This window comes from Lygodium microphyllum, chromosome 26 (assembly GCF_053477565.2).
Source record: "Lygodium microphyllum isolate KBCC chromosome 26, Lygodium_microphyllum_v1.1.10, whole genome shotgun sequence".
NCBI lineage: Eukaryota > Viridiplantae > Streptophyta > Polypodiopsida > Schizaeales > Lygodiaceae > Lygodium > Lygodium microphyllum.
Window position 1 is genome coordinate 113,853,778 of NC_141160.1, and position 18,849 is coordinate 113,872,626.

General features: G+C 44.2%; 1 protein-coding gene across 2 annotated transcripts in view; it reads left to right on the forward strand.

The window, feature by feature from the left end:
- Nucleotides 1-2,916: 2,916 nt before the first annotated feature.
- The window catches only part of PPT1 (polyprenyltransferase 1), a 35,031-nt gene continuing 19,098 nt past the window's right edge, over nt 2,917-18,849 (forward strand). Inside the window, exons 1-2 of one of the 2 annotated variants that reach the window (XM_087668070.1) lie at nt 2,917-3,611; nt 3,747-3,946. In XM_087668070.1, coding sequence (XP_087524196.1) covers nt 3,378-3,611; nt 3,747-3,946 — 434 coding nt within the window. In that variant the 5' untranslated portion in view covers nt 2,917-3,377. Of the gene's footprint in view, nt 3,947-18,849 lie in introns of both variants that reach the window. The other variant, XM_087668069.1, reaches the window with a different exon arrangement.

Genomic DNA, 18,849 nt, shown 5'->3' on the forward strand with positions numbered 1-18,849 from the left:
ATGAAAGTCTCTCCATCAAACTTACAAAATTGAGGTCTAACATCGGCATAGGCCATGGCCCTTATAGGAAGGTCTTACCAATTTCTCTAGACAATGGTAGTGTCTAGTCCTTTACACAATGGACAATAAGTGTAGAAGCAAAAGAGATTATTAATATGTAGCATGATCAAATGCGACGTGTTACAAGATGAGACGAGGGATGAGGATAATGATCTATGTTTTTTATAACCAACGCATAACATTACAATGATAGTTAAGCATTCAATACATATGCTTAAGATAGAGACTAATCTCCTTAAGAGACTGAGATTTAGTATAAAACATCTTCCACATATTGATTAGAACCAAAATCATGACTAGGAATTGTAGCATTAGTGCTTAGAAGCACTCATCTCATAGTGCATGTTCAAAAGTTGGCTTTCTTACGAGCTTACTGATCTTCACCAAGTGTCTTTGAACTTGAGATCGAGCTTCTACATCTGAAAGAGACTCCATAGGACTTAAACTAGTGATTAGAATCACTATTAGTGTCAATCAGGGTGATTAATGTTGAAAGAAGAAAGCTTGAAACTTTTTGGCTATGGCTGCTAGACAACCCACAGCTAGGGTTTTACTTTGTGTGAGTAGTAGGGAAGGACTTATGCCAAACCCTTTAAGGGTAGGATAGGCCACTTAGGGTGCTACAAATGCCCTATGAGGGCTCAAGGGATTGTGCCCTCTATTGCCCATGCTACAGTGCGAAAGTTCACACCATCTGAAAGTGTACTAGATTTGTGTTTTCTACAATGCTAGCCTCCTCGTTGCCCAATGTTAGACTTTGAAGCTCTAGGATGTTGTGTCTCAAGTTGAGAAGCGATCTTCAAAAGAGGTCTTGAGCTAAAATGCTCTCTTTTGCTCTCCATGGGTCCTTTAATAGAGGTGGGTATGGCAGGCAACTATGAAGGGAAGAGGTGTAGTGAGAAAATGACATGCTCATGTACACTTAGTGGGCAATGGAGTAGAAGGAAGCTCGTTGGATCAGAGTTAGGTCTGATACCATGTTGCAATATCAGAGTGAGAGCAAGAGAAAGTGTGCACAAGAGGGAGATAGAGCTCAAGTACAAGAAGAACTTGCTTAATGAGTTGTTTACAAGTACAATTGGTACGCTCTCCTCTTCATTAAGAGTGACTTTTAGGTTGTTTAAATAGCCTTCGGATGGCTAGGGCTAGGGTTCCCCCCTACCCTCTAGTTCATTCATACCCAACTACCCTTATCCACCCTTGCTTGCATATGGTTCACATGCCTATTTCTCAACATTAAAAAAAAGAAGGAAATTCTTTATTGGATCAAATCAAAATACATTGCAAGATTATTGTTCTTTTAGTCAAATTCTGGGAGCATCATCACTGCTTCTCGTGGGAACATACCCTCTCTTAAAAAGGTGGACCTATTGGATATGTCACAAGCGTTTCAATGCATACATGTATTGTGTTTGTTATTGCATATTTAAGGAAGAGAGGTGATTTGAATGCTAGGAAAATAGACTAGATATTTGAACATAACTTTATCTCCCTGGTTCCTTGTTCTTAACATAGATATAAAATTGTATTTTTTAAAACTTAAAGTATGTCAATGCTATGGAGTCATAACTGTAGGTTTTCTTGGGGTCCACTGAGAGTCCCCTCTATAAGGGATATGGTGATCTCTCTTGACCTAGTCCCTCACCCACGATGCTAAGTCGTTATGGATATGTGTTGAGAGCTTCTCCCTCACCCATGACCTCAATTCCAAGTCATTTCTCTATGCGAGTGCCCTTGGCTTGTACCTCTTTTTCATAATGTAATAGTTCCCAAGAAGGGCCATTCTACTCTCTTTGCCTACTATTGCTATCTTATGCCTATTTACTTGCTTTTGTGTCGTGTTACCTTTTGTGTAGGGCATTCTATGATGCGTCTTACGTTGAGACCCCTCTAAAGGGGATTTTTCTATGTGACTTGAAGGCCCCCATGGATTGTGTCATGAGGGGTAGTAGGCCTAACCCATGATAGCGGACTAGTCCCTCTGGGGCCACCTAGAAACAAGGATCAAGGGATGGTTCGTCACACCCTTTGTGCACAAAAAATATCTAATACATCCATGTGGCATTGTAATCCCACTAGAGTTTGATACAAGGGTGATGTCATCATCATACATCAGTAAAGTAACAAACAGGCAAAAGAATGATGCACTCGTACCACCTTCTCTATCTGTAAACTCAGCAATCTCATCTCTGTATATGCCAAAAAGTTTCGGGGAGAGTGAGCAGCGTTGTTTCTCCTCCATAGTGCTATGTATCACCTCTCATAGACCATCTAAGCATTGAAGTCACCTCATCAGTCTCTTACAATGCAAACTCTCCATGTATTATTTCTGATCGTTTTCCAAGCATTTACCTCACCCTATCACTCTCTCTACAATACAAAGGCTTCCCATATTAGCTTTGATCATATTCCAAATATCTGTAGTCTTTGGAGAAGTCAATCTTGTGGTATTGTTTTCACGAGAAGGCAATCTTGTGGTATTGTTTTCACCCTACCACTCTCTCATAAAATGCAATTGTCCCCCATATCATCTTCAATCGTATCCCAAGTGCCTGTAGTCTTTGGAGAAGGCAATCTTGTGGTATTGTTTTCACCCTACCACTCTCTCATACTATGCAATGGTCCCCCATATCATATTCAATCATATCCCAAGTGCCTGTAGTCTTTGGAGAAGGTATCCTTGTGCTATTATGCCAAAGGCTTTGCAAAAATCCACAAAGTGGCAATAGTGTCTATAACGTTGTGTCTTCACTTGCTTGATCAAGCTCTCCAATGTGAATGTATTATCTACGATGCAGAAATTACTGCGAAAATCAATTTATTCACAGGCTCGGAGACCTTTCTTTAAAGAAGCGGTAGGGTTTGCAATGTGTATGGTAAAGCACTAGTAGTGGCAAGCTCTAGGCTATGGGGTTCGGTAGATTGACGGCCCCCTTTCACTTGACGGAGCCCTCCCCAGTCAGCTCTATTTTCTGTTGCGTTCGAGAAAGCTGATTGTTTGAACAGCCTGAAGCAAGTTCCCCTTCTTCTGGCCCTCGACTGTCAGCGATCTTTTTTGTGAATGTTCAAGGGTCCCCATTGAGAAGCCATCGATCGTCATAAAATCAATTCCCTGGCTTCCTCATACATTTCAGAAGCTCGTTCGATTATAAAATTCAGAGATGGCTCTGTAGGAAGGCGTTCCGTCAGGGTTGTCTTTGGCTGAAAATCTACTGGCTCGTGTACCCTACCCTTCCCCATCACCTTAATGATCTCAAATATCTCATCGACAAAGAACGGGTGACCTCAAATATGTCAATTCACCGGCTTTGACATCCATGGCTGCTGCTTATTCCCGTTTGTTGCGACGTAGGGCCAGTGGATTGGCACCTTCGGCACAGAAACTGTCAACATCAAATTGCGACCCCCAGCGGCTAATTCCTGGCTCGCATTTTTTTCATCTTGATGATCGCAACTGCAGAGATGTTTCAGGGTCAGGGTTCCCATGGATTATCAAGAGGGGCTTCTTCTCTGCTCTTTGCCCTAACGCTCATCGAAGGGAGGATTGCACGGTAAGCCCTTACCTCCTCCAGTCTCAACGCAGCCTTTCTTATCACCCTACCCTGGGTAATGTGCTGGATGCATCATCTGATCCATGGAGCAAGGTTGGCTTCTCGCATCATCAAAAGGCTCCTTTTTCTCAGCAGAGCCATCACCGCCTAGATGAATCGCCAGACTGCCCACCACTGCGGCCTCCGATCGAGCAGAAGAGATTAGAATCACTTGGAAGGGTAGCAGAGAGGTCATGGGTCGATCGCTTCCTGCCTCACCGGCTCCGACCTTTTGCATTGCTTGCTCGGGTAGACAAGCCCATAGGCACTTGGCTTCTTGCTTGGCCGTGCATGTGGTACGATGGCAATTTCCTGTTTCAATGAGCCTTTTGTTTAGCAAATGGAGCAGAAATGTACACCAATAAGCTGATAGTTAAGAATGGATGTTAAGGATGTTTTCTGCACGAGAGAGAGAGAGAGAGAGAGAGAGAGAGAGAGAGAGAGAGAGAGAGAGAGAGAGAGAGAGAGAGAGAGAGAGAGAGAGAGAGAGAGAGAGAGAGAGAGCTGTGCAGCTTCTTCCATACAGCAACAATAGGCTAGTGCTCCTGAGGGGATTGCTCCTGCTGTTTTAGGGTCGGGTGGCTGCTGTCTAAACATCACACCATTTTGGACCCAGATTGCTGCAGGTCCTTTTGGGCAGGACATTCCTCAAGGGCAGTCTCTTTCGGGTGGTTTCTGGGAGTCCTATTTGCTGTTCAAACAGCAGCATGTGCACTTGATTTTCTGTTTTAGTGGGTTAGGAGTCAGGTCCTATATCCTATCTGCAATGCATAACTTGGATGGCATTGATATGGAGTTTCTTGACCAGTACATTGATGCTGATATGTAGAAAGAGATATGTGGATTCAGATGTGGAATCGCAGGTTGAGGATTTTCAGGATGATGGAGAAAAAGAAGTACACAAGCACTGCAAGCTAGCAGTTGATCCTTTGGGCTTAGGCATTCCAGAGGTTCCTCAGTGGGGGAGGGGGACTCTCGTCCTCCTCAATATGAGAAGAACAAGTGGTTGCAATATATGCTTTCTTAAGCTAAGCTTGATGAGTGATTATGCTCATGCAAATGAAGGGAAAGCAACTAGTATGTTAGAAGGAGAACATGTAGTGCCAATTTTGGAGAGAGACATTGTGTTGCAATAAATTGCAATCTTCATCAAGAGAGGTGCCATCTTCTAATTCATAGTTTGAATTTCCCTCATTGCCCATATAAAGGCATGGCTAGTGGTGCAAGCTTCTCTTATATTGAGGAAATTTAGGATGGCCCAAAGGTATTTTTGAGGTTCTCTTTTGCATCTTGGAAGCTCATGCTTGGATCATATATCGCATCCTCGTGTTCTTAGATGGATAACTAGTTTATGTTGTGCCATGGCAGCCCATGGAGGAATTCCAGGATGCACTTTATAATCCATAGACTCTCACATCTCTCTTGAGCACTTTTTGCTCGCATATTTGATCATAAGACCATTTCTTGCGTCTCTCTACCCTCTCAAATATTCTTTGCTTTCATCATTGCTATCTTCTATCAACATTACGGCTTCTCATGACGTGCCTCATTTTGATGCACCAACCATGAGGAAACCTCAACACATGGAGGATGCTTGACTAGCTTTTCTTGGAACTTAAACACACATGCACAAGTGTTGTCTCGAAAGATCCTTCTTCCATGATGTTAGATATAAACTCGTTCCTTGTGGTAGCTTTGCAAGCTCAATTGAAAGAAATACGATGGCAACTAGCCAAGTTGTGCACTTCCCCACTATCTATTTGTGTATAGAGCCATGAGGACATTGTCTCTTCAATTCTAGGCTGATCTCTTTAAAGGGAAGAAGAAGGAATGTGACGAGATGAACATCGACCTGTGGTTGGTCAAATGGATGGCCTATTTTGATCTTTATTAGTTCGATGGAAAATGAATGAGTGAAAGAATTAATCGATGCACAATGATACTCGATTATGAATGAGTAGTGTATTAATGTGTGTGTGTGTGAGAGAGAGAGAGTACAGAGCTCTAGGCGATCACATTGAGTAATGCCACACTTATGCAAATGAGGCATGAAGTGTCTTTAAATAATAAAAGATTTGTCGTTAGAAACCCTAAAATAAACCTTAACCCTAGTGTCAACACTAAGTGATAGTAGGTGCAACAACTGTATTTAATGACAGCTTAAATGGCTAGGGTGCCCAGATCATGGATCAAAGAGCATCAATGCGTAACCCATGGGATGGCCTACAAGGTTCCCTCCTTGAAATGGGTGGATCGATCTAGGAAAAATGGCAAAATCCTAGAAAATAAAAAGAAGTATAAGGGTATGGTTGCACAAGTTCATCCAAGTGGATATAGCAACTTATGATAGTACAAAGTATGACAGATCATGGAACAAATGGAATCAAGTTCATGGCTTATCGAAAAGCATGGAACTTTGGTAAAGGAAGAGCCTTCGTGAAAAGATGTGCCAATTTGTCTTCAGTGGGTATGTAAGACAACTCTATTTCTTTAGTTGATATCCGCTCATGAATGTAATGATAATGAACTTCTATATGCTTTGTGTGGGCATGGAACACTGGGTTCCGCGCAATGGCCAAAGCACTTTGGTTGTTAGCATAGATAAGTGTTAGAGATGTTTTGTGCACGAAGATTTGCAAGTAACTTGTAAACCTAAACACACTCCATTGTGGTTGTGAACACTGCTCGATACGCAGCTTCACAATTGGAAGTAGCAACTGTAGTTTGTTTCTTGCTGAACCAAGAAACAAGAGATGTACCCAAGAAGTAGTAGTTGCCACTATGAGAGACAAGAATTTGAAAATCCAGCCTAATCATTATCAGAATATTCATGCAAAGAGTGTGAAGAATCAGCCTTGTAGAAAAGGCCAAGGTCGTGGGTGCCTTTAAGATACCAAAAGACATGCATCGTGTGCCAAGTATTGAAGGGTTGTGCATATGTTTGCTCACCTGGGAGATAGCAACCGGAAGATTGGGCTTGTGTGACACACATAAATTAGGCGTCCAACAGCTTGCTAATCTAAAGTAGTATCAAAAGGATCCGCTACCATCAGAAGTGAATCTAAAATGAGGCTCCAAGGGAGTAGGTAGACACATGCTTGCAATCCTCAAACTGAAAGCACTGAAGAAGTTGTTCAATATACTTTGACTGTGTCACAATGATACCCTCCTCAATGGTGGCAAATTGGATCCCCAAATAATAGTGAAGTAGACCAAGATCTATCATGGCTAATGTTTGCTGTAAATCAGTCTTAAATGCTGCAATTTGTCCAGCAATTGTCTCAATGACAAGCATGTCATCAACATAAAGCACAAGAACAATAAAATTAGATCCCTGATGTTGAATGTAAAGAGTAGCATGGGTAGGGCTTTTCTAAAGTCCGAGATGCAATAGATGAGAATGTATGGGGGCATACCAAGCCTATGGAGCTTGCTTTAAACCATACAAAGTCTTCTTGAGACGATAGACTTTGGGCACAGAGCCTTTAACCACAAATCAATGGCTGAGAAACATATACCTCTTCAATGAGATTCATGGAGAGATGCTGTCTTAATGTCTAGCTGATGCACCTCCCAATGAAAGTGGGCAGCAAGGGCAATAATACTCTTGATCATAGGAATGTGAGAGGTAGGGGCAAAAAGTCTCCTCAAAGTCGATTTCTTGTTGTTGTCCATAGCCCTTGTCAACAAGGTGGGCTTTGTACTTGTCAATAGAACCATTTGATTTTCTTTTAATTTTATAAACCCATTTGGTACCTATTCCACGTTTAGTGTGAAGAGGCAAGTCACATATCTCCCAAGTATCATTGTGATGGATGGAATCAGTCTTTGCCTTCATTGCTTCCACCCAAGGAGCATGTGAAAAAGCATCTTTACAAGATAGAGGCTCTTCATTGCATGTTGTAGCCATCAATGCACATGCAAGAAGATTACCTTGGTCCTTACGAGTAGAGGCTCATGTGTGGGCAGCCAAAGGAAGAGGCTGTTTGCTGTCTTGAAGAGTGTCTAGTAGCCAGTGAGGGACTTTGTTAGGCTGCTGAATTTCAGCTCTTGTATACTCCAACTGATCTAGAGTAGGGGGCTGCTCTTTGGACAAGGTATCGTGATGTTGTTGTGGCTATAAATCAGGCTGAATAGACAGCTGTAATGTATCTGTAGATGGTGGAAATAAATGTTGAGAAGAAGGATCAGCCATGGAACCATTATCGAAAAGCGGTAGTACGTTGCTAAAGATGTTTGAAGCATCAATAGTAGGCTATTTTTAACAGTCCAGCAAGGGGTGAGAAGCTTTTTCAGCAAAGATAACATCTCTGCTAACTATAACCTTGCTTGTAGAGGGTGGTTAAAGATAGTACCCTTTACTTTCAGCACTATATCCCTTTACTTTCAGCACTATATCCAATAAATATGCAGTGAACAGCCTTATTATCTAGCTTATGCCTTTTTTGAGAAGGCAAATGAGCATACATCTGAAAATCCTCATGAGAGAGAGAAAGCTTGGAGCCAGTCCATGACTCATGAGTGATGGTGCATAAAGCTCTTGTGGGACACCTATTCAAAACTTAAGCGGCACATAGAATAGCATTGAACCAAAAAGAACAGGTAAATTCTTACTCGTTAGCATGCATTTTACTATCTCTATGAGTGACCTATTCTTCCGTTTTGCTACTTCATTTTGTTGTGGAGAGTAAGGGACGGTCCACTGACGATGAATACCTCAAGATGCAAGATACTCTGAAAACAACTTGGAAAGTATTCACCACACCCACCCCCCCACACCCCCCCCCCCCCACAAAAAAAAAAGTTGGTGCGAAGGGTCCAAATGTGAATGTTGCTTTGGTTTTCCACCATAGCAATAAAGGTCTTGAAGTAAGAGAAGACTTTAGACTTAGATTTCAGCCCATATATCCAATTGAATTGGGATTTGTCATCTACGAATGTGACAAAAAATAGAAATCTACCAATGGATTTGGTCTGCAAAGGACCTCAAACATCATTGTGAAGGAGGTGCAAAATAGATGGTGAATGAATATGAGAATCTTTAGGAAAGGAGAATCAATGCATCTTACCAAGTAAACAACCTTCACAAATGTGATTTGACGACAAGTGAATTTTTGGAAGATCTTTGACCATATCCTTTGAGTAGAGCTTCATCAATGGTCGATAATTAATGTGACCAAGCCTCTGATGCCATAAATGTGTATCATAAAAAGATTCTTTTGTTAATAAGGCATTGCCAATATGATTTTCAGCAAGTTGTTGATACTCCTTTTTCTTTTCCAATGCAATGCGCTTATGACATTCAGTGATGTCTTGCCCTGTCTTCTAGCAATAATTACACCTCTTAACTTTGTTGACTGTACCCTTGGAAGGATTGGAAGCGGATAGACCAACATGGAAGGGTGTCTTCGATGTAGAAGGGGTGGAAGAAGAAGGATAACCAGCATGAAAGTTTGTTGTTTTTTAAGCAACAACCTTGTTTTTTATCTTGGGTTTGGGTTTTCCACGATGATGGTGTCAGAGTGCAGCGATGCGGAAGCGTGGGACCAAGAATGAGAGAGAGAGTGAACACAGAGAGAGGAGAGAGAGAGAAAGAGAGACAGTGGAAGATGAAGATCTGCTGTATAAGGTATGCTGTATACAAAGATATGTACACGGGCGCAGTGCGTGTGACTACGTGTCTCCACCTCGATGATGCAACCTGCTGTCCACCTCGAAGTATGCTGCAATCTGCTCGATCTCTTGTTGGAATCTGCAATCGCAAGTGAGAAACAGTGTGCTGGCTGCCAGCTATAAATAGCCTGAGAAAATGCGATAAAATATGACAGGTTGACTGCATTAAATGCAGCTGACTGGTACAGATCTAGCCGACCTGCACCAAACTGCCACGTGATAGCTGACGTGGCACTGCTGACGTGGCTGTTGACGTGGCACTGGTCTGCTCCGTCAGACCCTGATGGATCCGTCAACTTGCTCCGTATACTGTAAACCTCTCAGGTGGCTGTCCGGCTGGAAAACACACTGTATACTGCTGTACAAACCCTAACTGTGCCTGTCCAGGGGATGACAATCTCTGTCCAGGGGATGACAATCTCTAACATCCCCTCTCAGAGCCTGGACGGGGCATAAGGTTGAGGGATCTGGCATGTCTCCGAAGTAGAGCCTGGGGAAGCGCCTTTGTAAACAAATCTGCAAGATTGTCCTCCGTCTTGCAGTACGCCACATCTATGGTCTCATCCAGAAGCTTCTCCCTGATGAAGTGGTATTGGATCTCTATGTGCTTCGTCCGGGCATGGAAAACAGGATTCCGTGCCAAGGCAATGCAACTTTCATTGTCGCATCGCAGAAAAGTAGGACAAGTCTGGGGGCAGCCAAGCTCCTCCAACAATCTCCGAAGCCACACAACCTCACATGTGGAAGATGCGGCCCGATACTCCGCCTCAGTAGAAGAAAGGGCTACCGTGGACTGCTTCTTGCTACTCCATGAGATAATACGTGCACCCCAAGGTAAAAGAGTAGCCTGTAGTAGACCGCCTATGGTCCACATTGCTAGCCCAATCCGAGTTGCTCCAACCTGCAAGTACAAGATCTGAACCACCTGTGCCTGCTGGATAATGAATCCCTAAGTTAGAGGTCCCCCTCAAATACCGAAGTATCCTCTAGGCAGCTTGCCAATGCACCTTCTGAGGTTCACTCATGAACCCCGCCAAGAGACCTACAGCAAAACAAAGATCAACAGGAGTGTTGAGGAGCCAAATCAATGATCCAATCAACTGACGGTAGCGGGAAGCATCCGCCAAGGGAGAATCTGAATGGGAAGTGGCCTTCCAGTTCGGATCCATAGGAGTAGAAATGGTCCGACAATCCTCCATCGCAAAAGAAACCAAGAGCTCCTGTACATATCTCTGCTAAGAGATGAAAATCCCCCTCTAAGACTGATAAATCTCATGGCCCAAGAAGAAGTGGAGTAGACCCAAGTCCGTCATCTCGAACGTCTGATGTAAAGCTGCCTTCGTCTCTGTGACCTTCTGTGCATGATCACCTGTGACAATCAAATCGTCAACATACAACACAAAAAGCACACAACCAGTCTTGGAAGTGTATACATAAAGCTGCGGATCGGCCTTGGAGCGCCGATATCCCAACTGTGACTGAAGGAACGAGTCAATCTTCTCGTTCCATGCACGTGGAGCTTGCTTTAGGCCATACAAGGCCTTCTTTAATCTGTAGACTTGCCCATTTGAAGATCCAAAGCCAGGAGGCTGCTCTACATAGATCTCCTTCTTCAAATCACCATTGAGGAAGGCCGACTTCACATCCAACTGGTAGACAGGCCATCTCCTATGGCCAGCCAAGGCAAGAACAGCGCGAATAGTCGCCATATGAGCAGTGGGGGCAAAAGTATCATGACAGTCAATTCCTGGGTACTGTGCAAAACCTTTAGCAACAAGGCGAGCCTTGTGCTTGTCCAAAGAACCATCGCTAAGGTACTTGGTCTTGAAGACCCATTCGACGCCAATCACCTTCTTATGAGAGGGGCGAGGCACGAGGTACCAAGTGCCATTCCTCTCAATAGCCTCCAACTCGGCTTCCATAGCTTTCTTCCATGGTGCGGACTGTAAAGCCTCCTTCACGGAGGTGGGCTCTCGATCCTGCATAACACGGTTTATCAAACAATAATTAGAGCAAACAAGCTCCGTAGAATATGCGTGGTGCCTCCATGACCGCCGCGGACCATCCTGCGGTCCCCACTCTTCAGGGACCCCCTCGATCCCTAAATCTCGGAGTGTGTCACAGGCCCAACGAGGAGGAGGCCGGATCTCTCCTCGTCGCTCTCCATCAGCTGAAGACTCTGGGATATCCACCGGTGGTAGCTTCTCGGGGGTGACCGGTGGAAGAGTAGACTTTGTATCTAAAATAGAATCGGAATCAAAAGGCGCTGGCTCCAAAGGAACTGTCTCGGGAGTCCAACTCTCCCTTGGATCTCCAAGAACGGGATGCTCCTCACTCGCTGCTATGGTTGGAACCTCCACGAACCGCACATCTCGACTGGTGTACACATCCCGCTTTACGGGATCATACAAGCGATAGCCTTGGGACTGAGAGCTGTAGCCAACGAACACTTGTCTTCGGGAAGCCGCTTCAAATTTATCACGATGAGTCTTGGGAATGTAAATATAGGCATCACACCCAAAAACCCTAAAATAAGAAACATTGGGCTTAGTCCCAAAGTAAGCCTCAAAAGGTGTCATTCCATCAACGGCCGAAGTGGGGGATCGGTTGAGGATGTGGATTGCAGTAGCCACAGCCTCGGCCCACAGAAACTGAGGTGTCTGTCGGTGCTCCATCATGGTGCGCATCTTCTCGATCACACTTCGGTTCTTCTGTTCAAGAATGCCATTTTCTTGAGGAGTGTTGGTGTTAGCAAACTCCTGGTGAATGCCTCTGTTTGCACAAAAACGAGCAAACTCATGAGAAACAAATTCACCACCCTTGTTGGAGCGCAAGGTCTTCAATCGCTGGCCCGATCGGTTCTCCTCAAAGAGAAGCCAATCCTTGAACTGGGAGAAAGCCTCCGACTTCAACACCAAGAAGTAGGCCCAAGTCATCCTGCTGTAGTCATCTACGATCAACATGAAGTACGAGCTTCCTTTCAAGGACTCGTTCCTCATAGGGCCACAAAGATCCGTAGATCTCCATCCGTGAAGTAGACCGCCGCGAAGTGTTGTTGGGAATCGCATCCTTATGCTGCTTCCCACGAATGCAGGAGACGCATGGCTGCTGGCTCACTACTATGTCCGGCAACCCTTGAACAAGCTGTCCATGTGACGCCCTCCGAAGATAATCATAGTTTAGGTGACCAAACCGAGCATGCCATAGCTCGGACTGTGTCTGAGAGGTAAGAAGAAGAGTAGTGAGAGCGGTAGAAGACGTCAATTTGTAGATGCCGTTCTCCTCATATCCTGATGAGAGAACCTTGCTTGATCCACGATCAAGGACTCGTACCGAATCACTGTCAAACTCCACCAAAAGTGTAAGGGAACAAATCTTATGAACCGAAAGTAGATGATATCCTAAACCTGGCACATGCAACACCTCTGAGGTATGGGTACCACCACGTCCATCTGGAATAAGCTGTATCTCACCCCGTTCTGCAATAGACACCGAAGAGCTATCTCCGATGAGAATTTGCCCACGTGAAGGTCGCAACTGGGCAACACCAATTGACGAAGGAGTCGTGTGCCGGGAGGCACCACTGTCTACGATCCACTCTCGAGCCTGTGGGGCTGTCATTGCAGCATCAGAAGCCTTTGGTGTAGAGTCCTCAACGACTGCTAAATGAAGAAACGCAGCTGATGAGGGTGCAGCCACCGCTCCAGAATCCTTCGAGTCCTTCTTCTTGGCGTCCTTCTTGTCTTTGTCGGGGCAATCCTTCTTCCAATGGCCGGTCTTATCACAAATATGGCATGTTGATTCTTTTTCCTTGTCCTTCTTTGGCTTGTTGTCTTCCTTCTTCTTCTTTTGGTCCTTCCCCTTCTTCTGAGAGGCTTGACCTGTCAATGCTTCCGACTTGGAAGCATGCTGTCCCTTTAGTTGTTCCTCTTGGTCCAAGACCATAGGAACCAACTCTTCCCACCGAAGAGTAGAGTCACGCCCCGAAGCAATAAGGGCGGAGTAAAAAGCACCGAATCGTGGCGGCAATTGGGACAAGAGTGTGATCGCCATGTCTTCGGAGGAAATCAGCTTCCCCGCATTCTGAATCTGCATCTGAAGCTGTCTAAGCTTGTTGATGTGCTTCCGCAACGAAGAAGACTTGTTCACGAACAAGGTCCACATTTGCACCTCCAAAGAAACCCTCTTCATAAGGGTCATCCGGTTATATATCTGGTCAAGCTCCAGCCATATCTCCCGAGCCTCTGTTAAGTGCTCGATGTGGGCTATCACGGCTGTAGTACAAGACAGAAAAAGAAAAGAACGAATCCGGGCATTCAATTTGTCCCAGTGAGACTGGGCCTTGGCCAACTCCGCACGAGCATCGGAAGAGAGTTTGGACTCATCTCTCGCCGAGGACCGGTTGATCTCCTGTACAAGCTCCGCCAAATTGTAAGACTCAAGGATGGCCAACATCATCACGCGCCAGATGCGGTAATTGTTGCCATCGAGCTTTTGATCTGAGGGAAGAGCCGGTAAGACAGGCACCTTCCGATCCATGATCGTCTGGAACTCCAAGTCAATCTCTATAGACATCTTCACCTGCAATGCTTGCACAAACGCAAAAGCAGCCCCCTTTGACTATGAAAATGCAGCGTGCTAGGGCTCTTTCTTCCGCGTCCCGAACCTTCTTCAACCGCCGGAGGCGATGAAAAAGTAAAACCTGCACTTGAAAGCTGAAAACACAGCCTTCCTCCTCTTCAAACAGCAGCAAACAGCAGCAAATTTACGAATTGGACTCCTTTCCCGCATGCCCATGCTCGCTTCAGCCTTGTTCTGATGCGTAGCCGTCCCGCTCGCCCTCGAACGCTGGAAACGCAGCCTTGTGTCGCGATGGAATCTCCTCTTTAGGCAGGTTTTTCACTCAGTCAGTCCTTCTTCATTGCTCTGATACCATGTCAGAGTGCAGCGATGCGGAAGCGTGGGACCAAGACTGAGAGAGAGAGTGAACACAGAGAGAGAGAGAGAGAGAGAGAGAGAGAGAGAGAGAGAGTGGAAGATGAAGATGTGCTGTATAAGGTATGCTATATACAAAGATATGCAGATATGTACACGGGCGCAGTGCGTGTGACTGCGTGTCTCCACCTCGATGATGCAACCTGCTGTCCACCTCGAAGTACACTGTAATCTGCCCGATCTCCTACCGGAATCTGCAATCGCAAGTGAGAAACAGTGTGCTGGCTGCCGGCTATAAATAGCCTGAGAAAATGCTATAAAATATGACAGGTTGCAGGTACAGATCTGGCCGACCTGCACCAGACTGCCACGTGGCAGCTGACGTGGCACTGGTCTGCTCCGTCAGACCCTGACGGATCGGTCAACGGATCCGTCAACCTGCTCCGCACACTGTAAACCTCTCGGGTGGCTGTCCGGCTGGAAAACACACTGTATACTGCTGTACAAACCCTAACTGTGCAGAAACCCTAACTGTGCCTGTCCAGGGGATGACAATCTCTGTCCAGGGGATGACAATCTCTAACAGATGGGTGGAAAAGGCCTGCTCGGTTCCCATGGTAGCATTGCATTTGAGATGGCTTTGCTCCTCTTGTAACAAAGAGACACAAGCTGGTCGAAGTTGTAGGTGACTTTGTTGCCCATAGTTATTCGAGGCAAAAGCCCCAAATTTGACCTCAAAAATGGAAGAGAAATTGAAGAAATTGGATAAAATTATTACCGAAGTATTGTCGAATTTTGCACCTCAAGGTGAATTGACCCTCCATATTGATGAAATTTGATGAATTTCAGAGAAGCCCCAAAATTTTCAAAGAAATTGGGGTGAAATTGAGCTCAAATGATGAAAAGCCCCAAATTTTATCAGGAAATTGAAGAGAAATTTAACAAATTTTGCAAAATTTTACCTGAATGATGCCCGATGCTACACTCGGTGATGAATTTTGCCTCAAATGTCCATGAAGAATGCCAAAATTTGAAAAACCCCAAGTTTAGTGGCAAAATTGGAGTGAAATTTGGCCAATTCGGTGAAATGCCCCAAATTTGATGAAGATTGATGACAAATTTTTTCAATTCAGTGTCAAATTCAACAAAATTGATGGTAAATTTTGAATTTTGTTGAAAGTTGTACCAAAATTGGGTGAGTTTGGTAAAACCCCCTAAATTTGGCCAAATTTGTGCTTAGAGGGGGCTTGTGCAGAAATAGGAGCTCGTTGGTAATAAAAGAATGCCTTTCTTTAATAAAAACTTCTCGTGACCCTGTGAATGGATGTGGCAGCATGCTATCGATTGTCCGGACCTAATGCGACAATAGGGCAGTGCTTTAGGCAGCAAGCTTTTCGTCGATAAGATTGGTGTGTCAGCAAGGACACGGCAGGTTGGTGTGTCAAGATTGTGGGAGAGAAGGAAGGAGTCTCACTTATAGCTTTCTTGCTTGCACAATGGGGGAATACACACAAAGGTGAAGGATGAAAACAATTTTCCTCTTCTTAGTTGTGTAAGCCAAAAAGAACTCAAGTACATAGAAATAGAAGAACCCTATATATGGGTCTCAAAACCAAACTCAACTAACTAAGGTGGCATACTAACTGAGCCAGGAACTAGAGTAGATAAGGATAGCTGTCATCTAGCTATTATTCATGGGCGGTGTACCAACCGCATCTGCAACTGACAAGTCGGTGACATAAATGCACAACGGGCACCCTGACATATCACGAGTGGAGCTCGGTATCTCAACATGGTGATGAGGGGGATAGGTGATGACGGACATGAGGTGACTAGGATGCGAATTGTCAAGACCATTGTGGCGAGATGAGATCAACAAGGCGAAGGTGGCGCAAATGTGACGGACATGGGCAGCTATAGGTCACGATGAGCAGTCTGTCTTCAAGCGGTAGATAGGATGACAGGTAGTATGTCTGGTCAAGGTAGTTGTGACATGCCGACTCATGTTGAAGGCAATTGACTAGGAGACTACTAACAATATTGGCACTGATGTAGTATGGTTGTTGGCAATAAGCTTGGTGTCGCATTGACTAGGAGACTACTAACAATATTGGCACTGATGTAGTAGTTTGGAGTAGGGGTGAAGGTAATTCAGCTGCGCTCGCTACATCAATAGTGTTTGTTGCTCATTAGCGTGATAAAGTGATTGAATGATCGCGACAACGGCAGCATGATGGTGTGCAACCATTGATGACCACTGGGGTTGGGACAATGAAAGTTGGCGTGATGGCAATGGCTTCGGACGGCAATCGACCGAGGTGTGGCACTCAATGGCAATGACTGTGAGGAAAGTGATTGTGAGTGATAGCTATGGCAATGAACAAAAGCTGCTTTGATACCATTGTTGGCCCAAGCATGGAGCAATTGTGTAATTAATTTAATGGAAAATGAATGAGAATGAAAGAATTAATTGATGCGCAACAATACTCGATCATGAAGAATGAGAAGTAACGTATTAATGAGAGAGAGAGAGTACAACGCTCTAGGTGATCACATTGAATAATGCCACACTTGTGCAAATGAGGCAGGAAGTGTCTTTTAATAATAAAAAATGAAACCTAACGGCTTAACTAGTATAGGAAACCTTGAAATACACCCTAACACTAGTGTCACTTAGCCCCTAGGACACTAGGGGCAACAATTGCATTTAATGAGTTTAAATGCCTTGGGAGCTCGGATCATGGATCAAAGGGCATCAACACGCAGCCCACGAGATGTGGCCTACAGTTGTTTGAGTTGGATATGGGGAAGAAGACATTGGACATATATTTACAAGAATTTAAGGGCCTTTTATTCTAAAGGAAGGCCTTGGAAGATTTGCAAGTGTTATTGGCAATTGTACATGTACTATCTCTTTGGATCGTAGCTAGAAGGTCATCTGTAACCCTCTACATTTTTGGAGGACATCTATAGCTACACCAATGTTGAGAAACCACTTATTCTGTGTATCCACTTTAGTAGATGTTTTGCATTGATAGCTCGAAGAAGGGCTGGTGTTCTTATTTTGGTCACTTTTTCAATGGATACCCACATAGTGGTGCGCCACCCTAGACAGTAGAGACCTATAAATAGGCTCTCTCTTCATTCACTCTCATCCATGTTCTCATTCAATTACCACTCTTCTTCCATCATTTCGACATCCTCCTCTTGCCACAGTTGCATACACCTCTATTAGAGGACATTGCAATTCACGGCCGTGAAAGATGACTCAGAAGAAGACGATGAAGCTAGAAGAAAAAATAGTTCTCCTCCGTGAGCACGAGTGATTCGTTTCTCCTCCCAACCACGCCTAGATAAGTGTTGGCATCTCTCTCCCCGTTTTCTCTGCCAGCCGTCCACTTTTGGTGGGTTCTACTATTCTTGGACTCTCTTACTCTCTAGGCTCCCCTTAACCCTGTTCGGGCGCCCAAGCCCGGACGGTCATCCTCGTGCGTGTTCCCCTAGATTTACCTTAATGTCACATTAAATATTTGTGACCTTAACGTTACATTAAATATCACTTTTAATGTCACATTAATGTCACATTTCCTTCCCCTTAAGAATCGGTTTCGTCCTCGAAAACGATACTTGGAAGGTCTAATTGTAAATCGGGAAACCTTTTCTTTAAAGTATTTACTCGCTCCCATGTTGAGCTTTCTTATGAACAATCTTTCCACTTAACCAAACATTCTTGATAAATAGTATTCCTTGTTCGTCGATTACGAACATTTAATATTCTTTCTGGTTCATGTGGATTAGATTGGTCATTGAACAGCTCCTCAATGTCATCATTTAAGATTAGATTATCCAAATCACCCAGCTTCTTCCTTAATTTACTTACATGAAAAACTGGATGTATTTTACTACCAGGAGGTAGTTGGAGCTTGTAAGCCAATTCTCCCACCTTTTTAAGTATTATGAAAGGACCACAATACCTTGGTGAAAGCTTTGGACATTGTCCCTTTTTCATAGTTTTAGTTTGTTCAGGCATCTTAAGATAGACCAATTCTTCTTCTTCAAAGGAGATGTCTCTTCGGTGAGGATCTGCATATGCTCTAGCTCGATTTTGAGCATTTTTAATATTTTCTTGAGCAAAATTTAACATATTATTCATATCCTTCAAAAAGTCTTTAGCTGCCTGAACCTTTTCCTTATGCAGTCCTACTGCAAAAGGAGCTCTGGGTTGAAACCCATACATTAACATAAATGGACTATATCGAGTGGAAGAGTACTTGGCACTGTTATATGCAAACTCTGCTATCGGTAAAATACTCTTCTCAATTAGTTTGCCTTTTACTTACATATGCCCTAAGCATATCTTCAAGAATTTGGTTAACCCTTTCAGTTTGCCCATCTGTTTGCGGATCATCCGCCGTACTCATGCTAAGTTTAGTATCCAATTTCCTAAATACCGCACGCCAAAAATGGCTATCAAATTTTCTATCCCGATCAGAAACTATATTTGCCGGAAGGCCATACAATCGGTATATGTTCTCTACGAACAATCTAGCCAATTCTAGTGTTTTAACATCAGTTGAAGTTGGAATGAACC